General features: G+C 38.5%; 1 protein-coding gene and 1 long non-coding RNA gene across 2 annotated transcripts; both read right to left on the bottom strand.

Moving 5' to 3' along the window:
• Window positions 1–2,411: 2,411 nt before the first annotated feature.
• On the bottom strand, window positions 2,412–5,037 carry LOC140862464 (uncharacterized). Its single transcript, XM_073265487.1, has 6 exons — window positions 4,996–5,037; window positions 4,629–4,676; window positions 4,116–4,199; window positions 3,290–3,435; window positions 2,941–3,136; window positions 2,412–2,501 (listed from the first exon to the last, which is right to left on the bottom strand). Exons 1-6 carry the CDS (start codon window positions 5,035–5,037, stop codon window positions 2,412–2,414), a joined length of 606 nt encoding a protein of 201 aa, XP_073121588.1.
• A 30-nt stretch (window positions 5,038–5,067) lies between these two features.
• LOC140894562 (uncharacterized) lies at window positions 5,068–6,524 on the bottom strand. Its single transcript, XR_012153861.1, has 4 exons — window positions 6,277–6,524; window positions 6,029–6,211; window positions 5,213–5,347; window positions 5,068–5,106 (listed from the first exon to the last, which is right to left on the bottom strand). It is a non-coding gene; the product is annotated as an uncharacterized lncRNA (long non-coding RNA).
• Window positions 6,525–22,905: the final 16,381 nt, after the last annotated feature.

Here is a 22,905-nt window from a genome sequence, read left to right as displayed (position 1 = left end):
CTGACTTCGAATGACCGATTGCTGGAATCTTCTACCGTTCTCTGTACAGAATGACTTTCAGTCAAGATTAGAGGATTGATATCTTGTCAGAGGTTGTCAGATGTCTTGTTTTTGTTGAAGTCTGTCAGTTTAGACAGAGATCCTTGATGCACTCATTCTTTCGGCAAGGACTTCGATGAGATTTTGTTGCCTGATTTCAACTTTTTCAGTTCGATATCCTCGGAACGACGGACAGCCAGATTAGACGAGTCGAACTTTGGATGTTATGCCTTGAGTTGAAACCAGAGATGATTCGATTGTGACTGAGCTTAGGAGGATTTTCTGTAGAGAAGGAGTCGACTTTTGATTGACAGACTTGAAGGAGTAGTTTGGAGAACAGAGTTCGTGTTGGAACCGTGTCGATTTCGAGGACGAAATCTTTTCTTAGTGGGGGAGAATTGTAACGCCCCGATTTTATCTTAATCGACTTTATTTGAGATAATCGGAGATTCCAGAGTTCAAGAGCCGACTTGATTTTGATCAGGGTCCTTTTTGCAAATTTTGGATTTTTCAGGGACTAAAACGCAAATATGGACTTAATTAGATATTTATACCTTGTTTTGACTCCTCCTTCACTCCACCCTCTTCTCTCCCAACCGATTCCTCCATTGAAGGCGTGAGATAAGCTTTTCAAGCTTTTGGATTTCAGTCCGAGCTCGATCCGTCCGTTAGAAATTATTTCTGAAGGCAGATTAGCGATCACGGCTGAGGGAGCTTCGTTATACCGTAAGTATTTCTCCGATCGGATATGTTTTGTTTTTCGGAGGTGGTTAGAATCGATTTAGATTCTCGTATGTTGTTCCTGGCGGAGTTCTGATCGTTTATTATCTGTCAGTTTTGAATTAGAGCGACGTTCGGATTTGTTATGAATTTTTGAAGGGATTTTCGAAAAAGTGAGTTTTGTGATTTGTTGGAATTGGATTGTTTTGGTTGAATGTTGATTGATATGAGTTGCTTAGAGTGATATTATGCTGTTTGCATTTTCGGTTAGTTGAATTTATAGCCGTTATGCCGCCGGTTTGAGATTTTGGAAATTGGAGATTCGTTTGAGTTTTTGGGAGTTGCTCGTTTTGAATGGATTGATATTGGGTTGATTTTATCTCCGCAGATTAGTTGAAGATCGTGGAGTTCCGAATTGGCAACTTTCGAATCGTTGAAGTGTTGATCGAGGTTTGGTATCGAGTTGATCCATCCTCGAAAGTTAATTGAATTATCTTTATCGTTGAACTTGATTTGGAATGGAATTTTGATTTGGAATTCTTGTATCGATGTTGTTTCCAGGTTTGGAGCATCGACGTTGTTGAAAAGAGGTATAAGATGACTTAGAATGGAATGGAACGAATGACTCGAATCCGACTTGATTCGAGTGTTCCGGAAAAATCACATACTTGCATGTTATTTGATTATTTGAATTATTTGAGTTATGCTTTGAATTTCATTCATCTTGAAAATGAATCCTTGATTTGAGTAGCGGGCAGGACGGCCCTTTTGATGATAGACGTTTTGGGGATTATATTGTGAGTGGCCTGGGTGTAGCCGTTTCACCTAGTGCTAGCATACTCCTTATAGTCGCACCAAAGTCTAGAGGATGGAGATACGTAGCACCACCTCGATCGGGAGAGTCGGTGAGTCGTTTACGTGATCTCGTCCTCGGGATCCCAAAAGCAAAAGCTGAAATGTTTTGATTATCCGACTTGATAATCTCAGATTTAAAGACATGCATTGCATTTATGCATATGAATTGAGTTTTAGACATTCTTGTGGAATTGCATGGTTGTTATTTGAATATGTAGAAGATGATGCATTTCGTTTGAGATGTTTTTATGATATTGCATGTTTGTCTCTTTTACTGGGAATATTATTCTCACCGGATTATCCGGCTGTTGTCTTGTCTTTGTATGTGTGCTTGGCAACAGGTAGGGCAGGACCGAGTCAGAGATCGCATGGCTAGGTGGATGAGTTGATAGAGTGAGGCCTTGTTATTGTAGAAGTCGAATTTGAAATCGAACTTAGATTGTATTCGAACTCGATTTGTATTTTGGATTTTGGAACTTAGAATTGATGCATGTTCTACTCTTTCTTGTAATTGAATACTTCGTTGTTGGAAAAGTTTTAGTTGGATCATGTCGGAGCCTTTCTGGGTGTTGGATTGCACTTTTGAAGCCTTATTTTGAGCTAAAACAGCAGGCCATGCGCGCCCGTGCCTGGTGAGGAGCGCCCGCGCGTTCTGCTCCCTTTCTCGGAGGCCCGGGCAGGGCTGTATGCGCGCCCGCGCCCGCGCGTCACCCTGTGTAAAAAAAAAAAAAAAAAAATTTGCTTTATCTCTTGGATCTTTGGATGTCTATTGATAGGATTAATTCTTGATTAGATGATTAGAATCGGGGTCTCACAAAAGGTTTCTCCATTATAATGACGGAAGGCACCTCAACAGCTTGCAATTCAATCTCCTTGCGTGTGATGGGCTGCAAAGGAGTAAATAATGATAGCGGTAAGAATAGAAAAATGTGATACTAAAAAAATCTACGTTATTAACTCTTTTGTTAGGGCATTTGTTTACCCTTTTGTCTGCTGCGGATTTCTTGCCCGCCTTTTGTAACCATTAACTTACTATATTAATATATCATCATTTCTTATCCAAAAGAATATATATTAAAATATATACATTACTGAATCAGCCCTTCACACCAAAACCAAAGTATTCAGACCCTAATTATGGTCAAATTACAATAGACAATTCCATTAGTGTTGACTTCTAATTATTGAATTAGATATCAGTGAAAAGATTTCATTTTAAATAATGTTTGTCATTTCAGATGTATCTAGTCAGCAGGGGGATAAAAGTTAGAATTCAATACATGTCAACATTTTAAAGTAAAAAACCAATAAAAAAAATGAACTTACATTTCCTAGAATATTTTGAGTCTGCAGGCGACCAGGTTCGCCCAAATTTGTTCGCCATGTTATCTGAAGCTTACCAAGAATATTACTTCCCTCAAGTTTCACTCGTGCACTGTCCTGTGATGACAACCTTAACTGATAGAGATAGTTGTAAATTCCTCCTCCAGCTCTAATGAGAATGGGTTCCTTAAACACTTTTCTGCCAAAACAATCTAGTGTTCACTTTAACTACTATAAAGAAGGTGATGCCAACACCAAGTTATATAAGTACATACTTAAATGGTTAAATTAAACCATTAAAAACAATAAAAAACCAAGATTGCGAATTAATTAGAATAATTTTCGAAATCACCTCGTCAATAGATTGCGTTCCGAAAGGTGACTATCAGCTTTGAGCACTGTTGCAGTCCAATTCTGTGCTGGCTCAAACTCAACTTGGTCCATGTATAGATTAGATTTTGTATTATTTTCTATACAAGCCTCCAAAAAAGTGTTTTCCTGAGGGGAAGGACGATTTGACGATCATGAAAGGGAAGAAGCTCAACAGCTACCTCTAATTTACAAATATTTGCATCTCATCCGGAAAAATTAAATGCACATTTTACTGCAACATCGAACTTTAAAACAGGTCAAAGAAAACTGGAATGCAGAGAGGTGGAACATTTAATTTCCCCAGCTTCATATTTATGATCCTATGTTTAATAACCAAATAAGAAGTGACTGAACATATATATATATATAAAAAAATGATACCTCCCCAGAGAGGTGGAACACCACTGAGTAAAATATAGAGCATCACTCCCGCCGCACTCCAAATATCAGCTACAGAGTCGTAATTTCAACGCAAAACTTCAGGATTTGAAACTTGTTGCAACTAATTAGATCTTTCTCCTTCCAAACTTGTTAGAATTAAAGTAACAAAGGCTGGAATGCAGAGATTGTTAACGTAGCTAAGTATCTTCGGAAAAGGGATGATTCACATCTGAAACAGTCTGTTAGGATCTGCATTTTAATGAAAAATGCAGTAACAAAACTCGCCCAACTTCGAGCTATAACATGGATTTTAGGATCTAAGTTTTTTTGAATGAAAAATGCAACAGCAAAACTCACCCAACACTTACAATTCAGAGCTTGGATTTAGGGCTTTGGGTCGTGGCTAGGTACAGGGCAGTCGAGACCTCGTTCCGATGTTGCAGAGTTGAAGTGATGCACAACAAAAGGGAGAAAAATACACCTGAAATCCAGAAACTCAATAACTCTACCTGAAAAGTACACAACCATTACAATATCACAGATTATCAATACTCTACAAAATTATACTTAAGGTGAAGCAGCAATGGAAAACGCCAAGTGGCTGGAGAAAAATCACGAGTTTTATTTCACAGCAGCAAAACTTTCCAGAATTAGGGCCATGATAGGATTATGGGGTGTTATTTCTTGCTAAACACATACAATTTCAATCACATTTATCATTAAGGCTGCGGTTGTACAAATTCCAAGTGTAAGGAATAAAGTTTCCCAAGAATCAGGCACCATAGGATTTCTGTATCAATCAACTCCCTAGAAAGAAAAGGCCCGTGTTCACAGTTCTTAAATATCAAACTCCATTAACAGACACAGGAATATTACTAAAAATATATGTTCAACAAAGATATACAAGATTTAAAAATAACTGAAAAATTGAAACAAACCTTAGCTAGAGAAACATAATCCTTCAAACCACCGATCAATTCTCGTATCTGAGATTTGAAACATAAAATCCATTAATGAGCAGAAACAAATCGAAAGGGATCCCATTTCTAAACTGACTAGACATCAGTATATATTATGAGCAGAAAATATCTTCTCTATACTTTTATGTTAAACAAAAATCCAATATTTTTCATGCTGCCAGGCTTGAGGCATAATGAGACTCCGCAGTTGTATTACTGCACATGGCTGGGGGTATTTCTTAATGCACCTTAAATTAAAGTACAGAAAATTCAAGAAAAGATACAAGATTTGTCATCATTTACTTTTATCAGTAGATTAACAAGGGATGAAAACTTATAACCATACCTCAGGATCGACAAAAGGTGAATTATTGATAGAGAAATCCATTGTCGGTTCTTCCACCTTTATAGAGGGTAACGGCTTCCCAAAAGTTTTGTTTGCAATTGTCTCCCCAATCTGGATCGATGAAAGAAATTTATTATCATGATTTTCACGATAGCAGAATATGAAAATACATAAGACGAGAGACAAATAAATTCTCCTTATACTAATTTGACCCTACCTGAATATCATCGATTCCACAAACGGCACAACTATCGCCAACCTCTATCGTTTCGGCAGGAACTCTACTGAATTTATCATACACAAATAGTTCACTTACTCTAGCATATCTGCACTCATCATCTGAGGAACAAACCTAAAGGCATGAATAAGACATGTAAAAAAAATCATCATCTACACAACAAGGATACAATTGATCCAAACATAAGAATTATCATTTTTTAGCATGATTCCTTGATGTGAAGCAAGGGTGAAGCTAGAGGTGCAAAATTATAAGAATCAAACTCCAGAATAATATGAAGTTGAAATTTTAACAAGAAGGTACAGAGAAATCGAGATAATATATTGTGCAAAACGAAAAATATAAATACAAGAAACCAAGTCAATACAAATCATTTTCCCTTAAAAATAACAGGACATTCAATTAAGTAGTCTGATATATAAAACACACATCAAGTATGAACTTATCCACTCATATCCAAAAACATCAATTAAACTAGATCATTTCAAACAAAACAACGAAAAAAATCAAAATAAATTCAGATCTATAAAAATAAAAACAGATCAATAAAAACTATGACGGCATAAACGTCATATCCGAGTCAAGCGTAGTCGATTTCTTCAAAATTACCAATCCTTTCAAATAAAAATCTCGAACAAATAAGGTAAAAGTAGATCTGCGCACAAATCAATTTCAAGATCTCACAGTCATGTTACACAAATAGCCAAAAATCGAGTCATAAAATCACAAAAAAATGAAAAAGTATTCAGCTACTAGTAGGAAAATAACAGGAAACAGAGCAATAATAATAACCACCTTTCCGAAAAGAGGGAGGCGGCGAGTCTGCAGCGGCGTCGCTAGCTTCCAATGAGACGAATGATGGGGTGTTCAGCCGCATCACACCCATGGATGCCACCCCAACACCGCTCTTCGTCGTGTCATACGCGGCTCCCATACTTGCAGGGATAGAGTTGGAATAATCGAAAGAAAAGCCTAAATCTGAAAAAATAAAAAAAATTCGAAGAGATCGTGAAGTTTAAAAGAAGGGGAAAAGATGCGCATACCCATCAAAATTGAAAAGGATCGTGAATCTTGAGGCTTCTGGAGCTCGAGGAAGCATCAAGAAAATAGAATCCAGATTGAGAGAAAACTAAGGAGATCGAGAGAAAGATGGTTTGACGAAGATTATAAGTTAACAGAGAAAACAAGACCTATTACTTCACGAGATATAAATTAAAAATTTTATTTTCATCTTTCTACTTCATCAAATTTAATTTGACGAAGTAAAAAGTCAAATAAAAATTTAAGTGAAGCCCGGTTTTTTAATTGATGAAGTCTAAAGTATATTTTACTTCGGTAATTTTATAACCGCAGTAAATAACTATGTATTACTTCGGTAATAGTGTTCACCGAAATAAAAAATAGCGAAGTAATATGCAGAAATTCTACTAGTGCCAAGACTAGCTAAGCCCAAAACAGTTTACAATCCAATAACATGGATCATTTTGTCTCAAGGAATCTTAATCGTATCTCTGATTAAATCAGACTATACTCATAATAACCACTGGTAGGAGTCCATCTACCTACTAGAACTAGCCGTCTAGTGATATCCCAAATATCAAAGGTCAAAATCCTATTTGTTCAGAACAATCACTTGTCAAAGAAAATCTCTCCCAAGACTAATTCTGATAGCAGCAATCCAAAACCTGCATCTCTGACGAAAGCCAGACGATAACTAATATCCAAATACCACACCTGGTATCTATCCAAGGTCATACCCCGCTGTGACTGTTTACAAATCCCTAGACTAAGTAGCCTCCCATGTACATGTAGTGACCCGTACACAAATTGAGTGATTAAGCATTAATCACTAAGTCATTATAAAGTAAACGGAATTAAGGAAGCTTCTGGTGAGTCTACAAACTACGGAAACAAACTCAGAATGATCAGAATTAGCTCGGAGGGTTAGCTAAAAAGGAAGCAACGTTGGTAGAACGGATGAAACGTTCTGGCTAGCTGATGTCATCAGTGATGTCAGCAAGATGACATCATTGCTTACGACCGTGATGTGACAATCGGATTCAATGATTGCGGAATGGAGGCAACGTTCGGAGGAACGAATGTTCCGTTTTGTGTCTATATATAGAGGGTCCGAAAGCTCATTTCACTCGCACTTTTTCTCTCTTCTCTCTCAATTTCTAGGCCTTCTAATTCAGATCTAGGGAGTTCTAGGCGTCCTATGGGGAATCCGGAAGTGGCATAGCAATACAGGCATCGTAGCGGAGCTGTGGCCTAGTTTTGAGGCAAGCGGCAGCAAAGGGCTGACGAAGGAGGCATGTATAGCTTTGGCTTCCTAAAAATATTTAGGAGTATAAAATAGCTTAGTTAAGGCTTTTAGATCTTAAATATTGATGCATGGGTATTTGCATTGTAGACTCCATAGTGTGGACTAGTAGGCGTGGGATCTAGACCAGTGGTGCTAGGATTTGACCTGCAGTGTTAGAGGTACGTAAGTACTAACCGAGATAGCCGGCATGATATATATACTTATATGTTGCATGAGTATGTGCTATATGTTTTCCCTGATTTACTCTTTAGCACATGCATGTTTTATAAGGGACTACATCTTGTGAGATGGGAGTCATTGACAGTTTCCATAGGGAGCTTGTAACTCATCATGGACTCGAGTCAGTTATTGTCAGTTTCCATGTAAGCCTTGTGTCCTGTTTTAGATTCGCGTCAGGTTTTGGGAAGGCTCAGCCCATGGTTTTGCTATCACTATGAGCGACCACGACGGTAGAGTAGACGCTATGGTTGATATGGTGAATGTACGAGAACCCCCGCGGAGTCGCCCTCTGGAAAGGTACTGTATATTTGGTGGCGCCCTGAGCAGACTGTTTTACCCAGGATTTTAAAGTCATTTTCTTGCTGCATATTATTCTATATATCATTGTTTTTGTATTGAGCATTGTCGCTCACACCCTGTGTTTGGTGTTATTGGGATATCTTGTGGCGGGGCAGGTTTGAGACTAGACGTCCCACGAGGCTCGTACTAGGAGTGATGTCGGTGTCGATGGTAGTGAGAGTTTAGTGGTAGGGTTATGACCCAATGAACTTTCGATTTGGTTGTATAAGTATTATAAACTTTTGTTATCGTTGGTTGTATTCTGCCGATCAGATTTGTTGTATTTGTGTAATCCGCTATTCACGCTTATAATATTATTTCATGCGCTTTATTAACTCTGATTAGGTAGTGGATCCGGGTAGGGTCGCTATATTTATTGGTATCAGAGCGCATTGCAACTGGGAAATAAGCAACCCGGATTAATACATTATCTGTTATTAATTGGCAGATGGCAGGATATGATGAGAGTCACGGCAGTGGAAATGGTAACTGGGAGGATCATCATGACCGTAGACGGGATCGTCCTAGACATTGCGAGGAGCGAAGGAGTTTCAACATGAACCGATTCCTTCAGATGGGTCCAAAACCTTTGGCAGGTGGCAAAGCACCTGGAGTCGCTGAGGACTGGATTGAATGCTTAGAGAATTGCTTTCGACAGTATCAGTGTATCGAGGAGCTGAAGATGGAGACGTTGGGTTTTTTACTGGAAGGCAATGCCAGGAAGTGGTGGAGAACCGTATCTACACCGATCATAGCAGTCAGAGGAGTTGCTACTTTGGCAGAGTTCAGGGCGGCTTTTGAGAAGTTGTATTTTCCTCCATCCCTACTGCAGTCGAAGTCCAGCGAGTTGTTGAGCTTGCGGTAGGGGACGATGACTATTGACGAGTACCAGCAGAAGTTCATCGAGCTTCTCCCTTATTGTTCACAGTTTTTCGGTTGCTATGTGACACAGTATACTCTATTCCTTCAGGGTCATAACCTTGAGATTAACCAGATGGTCGTTGTGGGTGGTGATCTGATTTATGAGGACTTGGTGAGCCGTTGTCACCAGGAAGAGGACAACATTCGGAGGAATAGAGCCATGAGTTTTTCTTCTTCCAGACCGACCAGCTCTTTGGGGCCGAAAGTCCATTCTTTCAAGAAACAGGGAGGCAGTTCTTCTTCTTCTTCCTTTGGATCCGGCGGAGTGCACCGATTTAGAGGTCAGAAGTGGAACCATTGTCAGCAGTGCAGATGGAGGCATCCTACAGATCAGTGTCCTCGAGTTACCAGCACATGTTTTCAGTGCGGAAGAGAGGGACATATGAAGAGGGATTGTCCTACTCTGATGGGAGCATTGGATGGATCCATAGACACTCAGGCATCTGTGCAACAGGAGCAACATCACTCTCAGCATTAGCATCAGCAGTCACAGCCATCGCCTCGACAAACTTCTTCACGAGGTCATTCTTCCTTACAGCCACGTAGGGGCAAGTCTTTGCACTGAACCAGGAGCAGGCAGAGGCAGACAGTGACCGTATGATTGCAGGTACCTGTTACTTATGTGGTTTTCCCACGTATGTTTTGATTTATACGGGTGCGTCACACTTATTCATATCAGCACGTTTTTCTAAGAGGTATAGATTGTTGTTTGTTCCTTTAGATGTGTTGTTAGTGGTTTTTACTCTGATGGGTAGAGAAGTCTTAGCTAAGCGTCTTGTGTGGGGTTGCTCTTTGGATTTTGAGGGGGCATCAGCTTAGTGCTAACCTGATGATTTTAGCCATGGAGGATTTTGACTGTATTATTGGGATTGATCTCCTGACAATCTATAGAGCTATAGTGGATTGTTATCAGCGGTTTTTTCAGTTTCGTCCTGAGGATGGAGAGGCATGGTACTTCTATGGTGAGGGAGCGCGACCCCTGATGCTAGTGGTTTTTGCTCTGAAAACCCGGCGTGCTTTAGAATCTGGTGGAAAAGGCTACCTTATCTACGCCATCGATGCAGCCTTGGAGGGACCAGATATCCAGGAGATATCCGTAGTCCGTGAGTTTCCCGATGAGTTTCAAGAGGAGATTCCAGGCTTACCACCAATGAGGAAGATCGAGTTTGGCATTGAGTTAGTGCGAGGGACAACACCGATTTTCAGAGCTCCGTACCGTTTAACACCTTCAGAGATGCGAGAGTTGCAGAATCAACTTCAAGATCTTCTTTATAAGGGCTACATTCGGCCGAGTGTATAGCCATGGGGAGCCCCAGTCCTTTTTGTTAAGAAGAAAGATGGGTCGATCCGTCTTTGCATTAACTATCGACAGCTTAACCAAGCAACGGTGAAGAATAAGTATCCTCTTCCACGGATAGATGATCTGTTCGATCAGTTACAAGGTACTTCTATTTATTTGAAGATTGATCTACGATCTGGATATCACCAGTTGAGGGTTAGAGAGGAGGATATCTCCAAGACAGCTTTTCTACGTGGTATGGTCACTACGAGTTCTTAATGATGCCGTTTGGTTTAACGAATGCTCCAACAGTCTTCATGGATTTGATGAACAGGGTATTTCGAAACTTTTTGGATAAGTTTGTGGTAGTGTTCATCGACGATATCCTTGTGTATTCTCGTAGTATGGACAAGCACGTTTTCCATCTCCGCATAGTATTGTAGATACTGAGAGAGAGGCAGTTGTACGCTAAGTTGAGCAAGTGCGACTTCTGGATCGACCTAGTTATTTTCCTTGGTCACGTGATTTCACGAGACGGTGTTTCAGTTGATCCTAGTAAGACGGAAACCATTTTGAACTGGTCGCATCCAACGAAAGTTTCAGAGATTCGTAGTTTTCTTGGGATGGCAGGATACTACCGAAGATTCGTGGAGAACTTTTCTCAGATTTTTAAGCCTTTGACGCAGCTGACGAGGAAGGATGTACCTTTCGTTTGGACGTCGGAGTGCGAGGAGAGTTTTCACGAGTTGCGACGCCGTCTGACTACTGCTCCAATGTTGGCTCTACCGTCTGGATCAGGTGGCTTTGTACTTCACACCAATGCTTCTCTCCAGGGTTTCGGATGTGTATTGTCGCAGAGAGGTCATGTGATTGCCTATTCCTCTAGGCAATTGAAGACTCATAAGGAAAACTATCCCGTACACACTTTGGATCTTGCAGCCATCGTCTTTGCTCTTAAGATATGATGTCATTATTTGTACAGTGAGAAGTTAGAGATCTTCACTGACCATAAGAGTTTGAAGTATTTGTTCACTCAAGCTGAGTTGAACATGAGACAGCGTCGTTGGATGGATTTGCTGAAGGACTACTATTGTGAGATCAAGTACCATCCAGGTACTTCTAATCCAGTTGCGGATGCTCTTAGCCGCAAAGTGTATGTGAGTTCGCTTCACACCAGCTCAATTGCACGTGTGGTAGAGGAGTGTTGTTCCTTGAGTTTTACTTTTAGACACAACAAGGAACAACAGGGAGTTCGCGTTTTGTCTGTGTTTTCCAAACCAGTGTTGTATGCACGTATACGTGAGTCACATGACGTTTATCCGAAGACGCAGAAGTTAGCCCGATTGGCTCAGGATGGAAATACTTCTGGTTTTTATTTGCAGAATGATGGTATGTTGTGTCTCTCTGGACGTGTGGTAGTTCCCGATGATTCCACACTACAAGAGGAGATTCTGTCTCAGGCTTATCGTAGTATATTTTTTGTGCATCCAGACAGTATGAAAATGTACAAAGATCTACGTACAAGGTTCTGGTGGAAAGGAATGAAGCGCAGTGTTTATCAGTTTGTGTCACGATGCCTTGTGTGTCAGCAGGTCAAGGTAAAATTTTGAAGACCTGGTGGATTGCTCCAGAGTTTAGAGATTCCTGAGTGGAAGTGGGAGCATGTGACGATGGATTTTTTCACTCACTTGCCGATGTATTCCAGGAACTGCGATGCTATTTGGGTTGTTGTTGGCCGATTATCGAAGTCTGCACATTTCTTGCCTTACAATCGGGACTTTAATTTCGATCGGATGGCACGTCTATACGTGCAAGAGGTTGTTCGTCTACATGGGATTCCGTTGAGTATTGTCAGCAACAGAGATCCGAGGTTTACCTCTAGGTTTTGTGGTAGCTTCCAGCGAGCTCTTGGCACTACTCTGAGTTTGAGTACAACTTACCACCTGATATGAATCTTGATGTGTAAGATTAGCAAACACGATTACAATTTGAATCGCACCCTTTAATCAATAAACAAAAGATCCAAAGTTTTGCCCAATCTTTGAAACAAGTAAAATTTATAGAATTTTGGATTTCCACCATTAATCGACGGTACGATTAACAACAGAAATCCCGACAATTGAAACCAAAGAAAACCTTCAGATAACTTGTATCTGACAATATTCAGTGAGAAAAAATCGACAAACGCTTCCAAGTAATTAAACCGGAAAAAGTTTGATTTGAAGAGCAAATCAAAGCTTTGAATAAAATTCTTGAGAGAATTTCTATAATTTGTGTATAAACTGAATCTGAATTATTATTAATGAAATAAACAAAAGTATTTATAGTTTACAATCAAAAAAAATAAAAGATAATGAAAAATGTAGCCTAAAGATATCAAAGATATCATCTAAAAAGTTTCCTAGTATAATTAAAACTCTCAAAAATAGGAAAATAACATCAAAATATCAAAATCCCGAACACACACACAACATGCCGCAGTGTGTGTAAATTTCTAAAAAAACTCGCTCGCTCAAGCGGATGTGCATGCTCGCTTGAGCGAGGAAGACTTTGCCTCGCACTTGCCCCGCGTTCGCTCAAGCGAACGTGGATGCTCGCGCGAGCGAGAAACAATCTACCCGAAACTTTCAATGCGCTCGCTCGAGCTAGATTTGGTTGCGCTCGAGCGAGACCTCTTCTGCCTCAATGCTATTTTCTTCACTGTTTTTGACTCTCAACACTTCAAGAACACATAGGCAACTTCCAAATTGATCTTCAAGTGCTCCAACTCCATCTTGATAATTTAACATAAACATTTGAATTGCCTTCTTGAATTTATTAGCTCGACTCCTCGTGATTGGTCCTCGTGGCAACTCCAAAGGATCTCGAACTCCACTTGCCACTTCATCCACATGCGAGCTATCCATGATGGCATCACCACCCAAAGACCGACGGGCAGAGTGAGAGGAATATTCGTACTCTCGAGGATATGCTTCGAGTGACAGTGATGGATTTTGGACCAGCATGGCATGAAAATTTGGCGTTGGTAGAGTTTTCTTATAATAACAGTTACCTTAGCAGCATTGACATGGCACCATTCGAGGCCTTATATTTACGCCGCCGTCGTATGCCTTTATTTTGGGATGAAGTTGGCGAACGTCAACTCGAAGGTCCACAGATGATTCATCAGATGAACGATGCAGTGGAGATGATCCGTAAGAGGATTAAGGCAGCCCAGGATCGATAGGCTAACTACGCTAACACTCACCGCAGACCGTTACATTTTGAGGTAGGGGAACATGTGTTCCTGCGAGTGTCACCTTTTCGGAAGGTGATGAGATTTGGACTCAAGGGCAAATTATCACCTAGATTTATTGGTCTGTTCGAGATTCTTGAGAAGGTTGGAGACGTGGCTTATCGTTTAGCTTTGCCACTGTATCTTTCAAGTATCCATGATGTGTTTCACGTGTCCTTGTTGAGGCAGTGCATGGCGGATGAGTCACACATCTTGCATCCAACTGAGAAAAAATTGGATCAGGATTTGTCCTACGTGGAGAGACCCCTCAGGATTCTTGACAGGAAGGACAAGGTGCTTCGCAACAAGCGCATACCTCTAGTGATGGTGCAGTGGCAGCATAGAGGAACTGAAGAAGAAACTTGGGAGCTAGAGAGCCGGATGCGAGCTGAGCATCCAGAGTTGTTTTGATGTTTTGTACTTTTCTTTGTAATAAAGATTTGTACTTTGTAATGTTCAGTTGTAATAAAGAACATTTGCTTGATTTTTCGTGTTTTCTTCTAGACTTAAATTTTGAGGACGAAATTTCTTAAGTGGGGGAGAATGAAGTGACCCGTACCCAAATTGAGTGATAAAGCATTAATCACTAAGTCATTATCAAGTAAACGGAATTAAGTAAGCTTCAAATGAGTCTACGAACTACGGAAACAAACTCAGAATGATCAGAATTGGCTCGGAGGGTTGGCTAGAAAGGAAGCAATGTTGGTAGAACGGATGCAACGTTCTGGCCAGCTGATGTCATCCGTGACGTGAACAAGATGACGTCATTGCCTACGATTGTGATGTGACAATCGAACGCAACGATCGCGGAATGGACGCAACGTTCGGAGAAACGGACGTTCCGTTCTGTGTCTATATATAGAGGGTCCGAGAGCTCATTTCACTTGCACTTTTCCTCTATTCTCTCTTGATTCATAGGCCTTCTAACTCAGATCTAGGGAGTTCTAGGTGTCCTATTGGGAATCCGGAAGTGGCATAGCGATCCAGGCGTCATAGCGGAGCTGTGGCCTAGTTTTGAGGCAAGCGGCAGCAAAGGGCTAACGAATGACGCAGGTATAGTTTTGACTTCCTAAACATATTTAGGAGTATGCAATAGCTTAGTTAAGGCTTTTAGAGCTTCAATATTGATGCATGGGTATTTGCCTTGTACATGCCATAGTGTGTACTAGTAGGCGTGGGATCTAGACCAGTGGTGTTAGGATTTGACCTGCAGTGTTAGAGGTACGTAAGTACTAACCGAGATAGCCGGCATGATATATATTCTTATATGTTGCATGAGTATGTGCTATAAGTTTTCCCTGATTTACTGCTTTAGCACATGCATGTTTTATACGGGACTACATCTTGTGAGATGGGAGTCATTGACAGTTTCTATAGGGAGCTTGTAACTCATCATGGACTCGAGCCAGGTATTGTCAGTTTCCATGTGAGCCTTGTGTCTTGTTTTGGATACGCGTCAGGTTTTGGGGAGGCTCAGCCCCTGGTTTTGCTATAACTAGGAGCGACCATGACGGTGGAGTAGACGCTATAGTTGATAGGGTAAATATACGAGTACCCCCACGGAGTCGCCCTCTGGAAAGGTACTGTATATTTGGTGGCGGCCTGAGCAGACTGTTTTACCCAGGATTTTAAAGTCATTTGCTTGCTACATATTATTCTATATATCATTGCCTTCATATTGAGCATTGTCTCTCATTCCCTGTGTTTGGTGTTCTTGGGATACCTTGTGGCGGGGGAGGTTTGAGGCTAGACGATCCAAGAGGCTCGCACCAGGAGTGAGGTCGGTGTCGGTGGCAGTGAGAGTTTAGTGGTAGGGTTATGACCCAATGAAATTTCGATTTGGTTGTATAAGTATTATACACTTTTGTTATCGTCGGTTGTATTGTGCCGATCAGATTTGTTGTATTTGTGTAATCCGCTATTCACGCTTTTAATATTATTGCATGCGCTTTATAACGCTGATTAGGTAGTGGATCTGGGTAGGATCGCTATAGTACAGCCGCTCCTGAAGCACGAAGGCTTCCAGACAACCTCTGAAGCACGAAAGGCTCCCAGAGTAACACTACATAGGGTCGCGCCTCCTCATGTCTATTCCTAGTCACAGTCCACGACTCTTGGTATCACTCGACCTGGTGCCTTGCTAGAAACCCATCATCATACTACAATAACCTAAAAAGTCAAAATAGTCAACTGTTCTAAGGAAAACAAAATACTCACGCCCCTAATGGATCACCTCATCCATGGCACTAAACATAGTCAAACAACTAACTAGGTAATCCTAGAAAAACTCTTAGGACTAACCCATTGGAAACATGTCATTACATAGCAACCCCCTGTAGTTGAACACTGATCATCTAAGCACTGAAATACAATTCACAAAGATCAAGATATCAGACACATTGATCCAAGTTTTATACAATTCTTATTACAATCCCATGTAATAAAAAAATCACTAGAATCCAATTACACCGAAAATGTACAATAAAACTTGAAATGATACAACAAGTGTCTGGAATCACTAATACAGTTGATTCAATACTTAGAACTGAGATACTGTTTACAACAAAAATTAATATAGTATTTACACCCAAGTACATGCGGAAGTCTTTCATTCCGTCTTACTGATCTTGAACGTGAACTTTCCCATCAACCTCTTCCAAGCATCAATGCATGTCAGCAGACTTTCACACAAGATCTAACCTACAAGACCTGCCTGCATCCATCACACTATAAATGGTCCATTCTCCGGCAAGGTCTTTTTACAATCTCTCCAACTGTTTGTGGAGAATCTTCCTTGATTAAAGCCGAATGGATAGTCACACACCATGCACTCCAATAAATCCTCAGAAGTATCTGGAGTTCAGCAATTTGTCATTCCTTCCAGCTCAATTCTGCTAGAATCCACATGACGTGATTCTTTGATACCGATTTTGGAAATGAAGATCTCTAGTCCTCCAATTGCCTTGAATTCCCAGCTTACTTTGGTCATATCTATACAAGAATAACCTACGTCAATCCCAACGTTCAAATATTATGTCCCAAAAATCTTATTGCATGCTCTGATACCAATAAATATAGCGACCCAACCCGAATCAACTATTAATCAAAGATTAAAGCTTAATTAAGCATGCAATTTCATATAATCAGAGATATGCTACGGAAATCCAAATATATACTTGATGGCATAATACAACCGGTTAAATAAATTCAATAAATACAACCCAATCGAATGAGACTTAATGAAATATAACCTAACAGCTAATCCTGCTATCACGTTCTGGTCACTTCTCCCAAATCCCTGGAAGAACTACATGCAATTGCCCCGTTGTATAGGGTGTCCAAAAAGCATAAAACACTGGATGTGAGCGTTAAAGCTCAATATGCTAGTACGGGTAAACATACACATATGATGCATGAAAAATACAATGTTTGGGTATCCATATCTGGGATATACAAATCCGAACTGCTCAGATTGGCGCATAGGATATGAGTAGTATCGATCGGGGAATCAAACCACTGGGTACATCCACTCACTCTTAACTGAACGTGGATCTAGAATGTCCATATATCACTAGAGTCGGCGCAACTCGTTGGTCGGCAAGACTCTCAGTGTCACAATGTTCTATAAAGTTCTAAGCGACCCTATACTGGCTAATCTCAAAGGGACGCAGGCTCAATATGATATGCATATGCAACATAATATCGCAAAACAGTAACATGCAATCATGACACATAAATGCAACACATAAGCATGCATACCCGCTGGCAATCTCAGTAAGTACTTACATACCTTACTAAGGTAGTCCTAGAAGCATTCATCTAGGTTCCAAGCCTACCATCCCGAACTACAAGTCTACAATGCGAAATACCCATGCATCACTAAACATGCTCTAAAAGCCTTAACTAAGCTAATATATACTCCCTAATAATTTTAGGACATCAAAGTTATACATGCGTCCGTCGTCAGTCCGCTGATGGCGACTACCCCACAACTTGAGAACAACTCCGCAATAGCTCCGCTTAGGGGTGGAAGTTTGGGATCGGGTATCGGATACCCAACCCGAACCGATCAGGTCGGTTAATTTTTAAAAAAATCGGGTTCAGGTACCCGACAAAACCTGACAATTTTTTTTTTTTTTGGAAAATTCAATATATATTAGTATGTATTACTTAAGCACATATCCTCTCTATTTTCATTCTATTAATCTCAATTAGGGATGTAAATGAGACGAACAGTTCGCGAACTGTTCAGGTCTCGGCTCGTTAAAAGCTCGTTCGGGCTCGTTTAATGAGGCTTGTTAAGGCAAGCGAACCAAAGTCGAGCTTTACAATATTCGGCTCGTTAGCTCGTGAACATGCTCGTTAACAGGCTCGTTACATGCTCGTAAGTAATCTCTTAGACAAAAAAATAATAGTATTGATTTTTAATTTATAAATTTACATTTTACTTATGAAAAATATTGAAAATCTATAAAGTTTAATTTATTAGAATAAATTTACAAATTTTAATAATAATATTATATTTTTTCAAATATATAATTTTGTTTTTAATTAATTTAATGAATATTTAAATTTATAGTTTAAATATATTAAGCTCTTTTAGGCTCGATAAAAGCTCGAATAAGCTCTTGAGCCATGAATATATTCGTTAAATAAGCTCGGGCTCGGCTCGTTTATAAATGAACCGAGCTTGAACATTCAAAAGCTCGGCTCGGCTCATTTACATCCCTACTCTCAACTAAAATGGCCGTTCGTTTTCCTTGGATTGGATATACATACATCACTTGAGAAATGATTATTTTTCCATAGATTTCGGTTATTTAATTGTTTGGTCGAGTTGAGAATTTTTTTTTCAAAACTTGTAAAAAATAAGTAAATATCTGAGGGTAGAAGTAGCTCACAATCACAAATATATGGATTGCTTTTAATTTTTACATTCATCGAATTTGCCAAAAAAAAAATAAAAAAGGGTACCCGACTGCGAATACCCGAATAGTCAAATGACTACCCGACATGTCAGGTACCCGACCCGACAAAACCCGACCCGCGCCCACCCCTAGCTCCGCTACTGCTCCGGACACTGTCCGCCAACTTCTACTCTTAAATAAGAGCCCCCAAAGCCCCTAAAATGAGCTAGAATGAGAGAGGAAGAAGTTGAAAATGAGCAAGGAAATGAGCTCCTCGAATCCATATTTATAGAGCTCGATCGGAGCGTCCGATCGGCCCATCGGAGCGTCCGATCGCTGCATGCAAGCCACGCATCCGGCTAGCACATCAGACCGTCCGATAACTCCATCAGATCGTCCGATGTCCAATCCACGACGTTACTTCTTATGTCATCTCGATGACATCATCGTGCACACCTGTACATGCACGTTCGGAGTGCCCGATCCTATGATCGGAGCATCTGATCCTTGCCACCCTCCGAACTCAAACAGAGCATCCGATCCCTCCGAAGACTCGGGACCCTCTGGGCTATTTTCGAGCGTTCTGGATCAAATTTCGAACTCCTTAGACCCATTTAGAAATCCCTTTAATCATGTTTTACTTATTCTAAACATGATCACTTGATTAATTATCACTTAATCATTAATTCTAGATACGAGTTACTACAGTATCTGATTACTGTTCTCAGCTTTCTGTTTTGTTTTTTTAATATAAGTAAAGGGTAGGGTTGGATTTTAAATGAAATTATGGACATTTTCGTAAATTGGATTGAAATAACGAGTTGGGAAAAAGAACAGAGATTTGTTTGGGAACTTAAACTTATTTTCTCTTACACAGAGAGTAAGCGACGATCTGAGTTTTATTTTGAGGATTTAGAGGCAATTTTCCCAAAATTTATTTATATAGTGCACTGCGATTTACAATATATATATATATATATATATATATATATATATAACATCACTCTAAAATGCTAGATCCAATTATTTAAGCAAAACAATCGATCGCTAATGGATTAATGGTACCTATCCTAATTTTTATCCAATCAAATCAAACCTTTATCACTCCATTAGTAACCATTTCATTATTTATACTCCGAAGTTCGAACAGACGAAGACAATAAATACAATTAGTTAATTAGCTGTTTATTGTAGTTGAAAAGAAATTTATTGATTACTCAATTCAATCTCAAACATCTTATAATTAATTACATTTTATATCTAACCAATTTTTATCTCATATTATATATGCATATTCTTCGATAATATCATACCACCTGTCAAACAGTGTTTTACTAACATTCATCCTCAATACTATAATAAAATTAAATTGAAGAAAAAGCTCATTTTTCTCATATTTTCTCTTCTGTATCTTTGTATTCTACTCCCGTATGATTACCCTTTTTATCAAAAAATATATGTTCCTTATTAATTTGACCTTTGTTTATTAAAGATGTATTTTTACTCTATATTGATTTTTTTAAGAAAAAAGAAAAGAAAAGAAAAGAAAACCATTGTTGTTTGCATATATAATTTTAAAATTGAGGTGGAGCAATTTTGGGGACTATCTTGGATAATATTTGGGCTATGGGTTGAGTGTGGCATTTAATCAACACACATAATTTTCGTTGGAAGTGTTGGCTTAAGTATTTAATAGTGGTTGGTGTTTGTTCAGAAATTGAATAGAATGAACTTGGTCAGCAAAATTAATATTAGTTCATGTTTCCACGTTATTCTAATTTGGCTTCTTGTAAGAAGTTTTGTGTGTTGAAATAGGACATTTTCAATATATGTTGTGCACGTATCTCCTATATAAATATACACAATAACTCATATGAGATTAATCTAATATATAGATAAATTTTTAGAGATGAATTTTTGATTCGACCCGAGTCGTGAAAAATTATTAATTTTTATATCAAAAGTATTAATTTTCACTGCTAATATGAATCGGATGACCAGATCCACAATCTTACAAAATATCAGTCTAGAATATTAGTTCAAGAAATTTGATATAATTGAGAGGGTGTTCGATTAAGTTTATTGTATATAGTTAGCTTATAAGCTTTAGTTGTGTAGAAATTGTAATATTTGCTTAATAATAAGACCATCTCTAACCTTGAATTCGGTAAATTAGATTCTACATGTACATGCAATGTCCCAATGAGCATATAAAGGTTGAGATTTATCAATATATGAGTGTTCCACTATTTTTTCAATAGACCTCGCATTTATTGATAAATTTCATCCTTAGATGTAATATTAAGACAGTATCTGTACAAGTAAGGTGAAATTTTCCCATGAATTCTATTTTAGTGCAAACTTTACATTATTTTAGTATAAGTTCTACACCAAATTTAACAATCATCTCCAATCTATTTACACTAAATCTTATACCAAAAAGAATATTCTCATAATATTCCTTATATTTGAATTATGTGTTTCAATGTTTAGTTAAAATTATATTGATGCATTAGTTATTTGCATTTGTATTATACTATAGTATTATTAATAAATAATTAAATCAAACTATTTATTAATTATTTATAATTAATATAAATAAATATTAAAAAATAAATAATTAAAAATTTATTTCAAAATTTAATTTAAAAATTATAATTAATTTTTATGTTGAATACTTAATTATTCAAGCAATAAAATAAATATTATATTGTTATCTAAACATTATTTATAATACTTAAAAATGAATAAAGGAATTTAAAAAAAATTAAATGTTTGCACCAAATTTGGCGCAGTGAATGATGAGGACCGGGTAGACCTGGCCACGGTCCGGGTCCGGGTTGGCTTTTAGCCAACCCTTAACCGGCCCGCCAATGGCCGGTTCCGGTCCGGGTCGGTGAACCGGCGGTTCCGGTCCGGGTTCTGTTAACCGCCGGTTCAGGGCCCGGGCTAACCCGGGCTATTTTAAAAAATAAAAAAATATTGCAGCGCCCCAGCACTGCATTGGCAGCGCTGAGGCGCTAAACCTTCGAATTAAATTCGAAGGGGAAGCGCCCCAGTGCTGCCAATGCAGTGCTGGGGCGCTGCACCTTCGAAATTAAATTTTTTTAAATTTTTAAACAGATTTTTAATAAGACATATTCATTAAATAATCTCAATCAAATATTTCATATCTCCATAATAAAAATCTATTACATTTATTAAATAAACAATATATTAGAATTTTAACATCTTAATATCTTATGACTTAATATTACAAATCTATTACATTTTATTCTACTTCACTCGCATTTCCTCCCGTCGTAGTTCCGGATGTTCCTTCGGTATCATCTTGGTCTTCTTCATCACTTTGAATATGTTGTGTTCGAGTAGCGGCTTTTGAACAATCATTGAGAAAACATTGGACTTCCAAATTTTCTGGCCTTAAACTAGAACGTCTCTCGTCTAATGTATTTCCTCTAATACTAATTGTTTGCTCCACTGCAACTGTTGAAATCGGACAAGCTAGAATTTCTTTTGAATTGGATATATTTGTGTTTTTTGCGACCAACATCTCAAAATGTCAAAGTTTTCCTCATCTGTATCACTAAAATCAAAAGTAGTGGTAAAATAATTCTCAAGTTCCTGACTGGAACTTGAGAATCCTCGTGGACGTTTCGTCCGTTCCCTTAATAAAAGTTGTGCTTTAGTAAGTTTAGAAGTAACATTACTAGTTGCAGTGGATTGTGTTTCATGTGAAACAATTTGTCCACCATATTTGATGTTATATTCATTATAAATATCAAGTAAATGAGTTTTAATATTAAACAAAATCAATGAGATAGAAGAAATTATTTCCGCAATAGGCTCCAAAGATTCATAATATAATGTTAACATGTCGCTTAAGCCATCTAATTTAAGTCTAGGATCTAAAACAAAAGAACATAAAAAAATTTCAGGAATGAGCAAAAAATATTTTTTTTATTTTGCTTTCATGACGAGAATACATTGAGATAAAGCACTATCATTAGAATTAACATGTTCATGAAAAATACAAGCAATGTTGCAACAATGTGTTAAAACTAAATGCAAAGTAGGGTAATAAACACCGGATAATTGGTCACTAGCATCATTAAAAACTTTTAAAATTTCACAAATACTAGTGCATATGTTCCATTGATTTGAAAACAAATAAATATCACGAGCTTGAACAAATTGATGACAAAATGTACATAATAAATCTTTATATTCAAAAGAGGTTAATAACAATTTATATGTTGAATTCCAACGAGTTGGAATGTCTTGTGAAAACCGCTTAGGCTTCATACCATTTACTCTACAAAGTTTTCCCCATTGCTTCATAATTTGGGGGTGCGTCCATAAATAATGAATAGCGTTTCTAATTGGTTGAATATGTGTGCCTTAATT

This window comes from Henckelia pumila, chromosome 4 (genome assembly GCF_033568475.1).
Source record: "Henckelia pumila isolate YLH828 chromosome 4, ASM3356847v2, whole genome shotgun sequence".
NCBI lineage: Eukaryota > Viridiplantae > Streptophyta > Magnoliopsida > Lamiales > Gesneriaceae > Henckelia > Henckelia pumila.
This window is presented reverse-complemented; position numbering and strand designations above follow the sequence as displayed.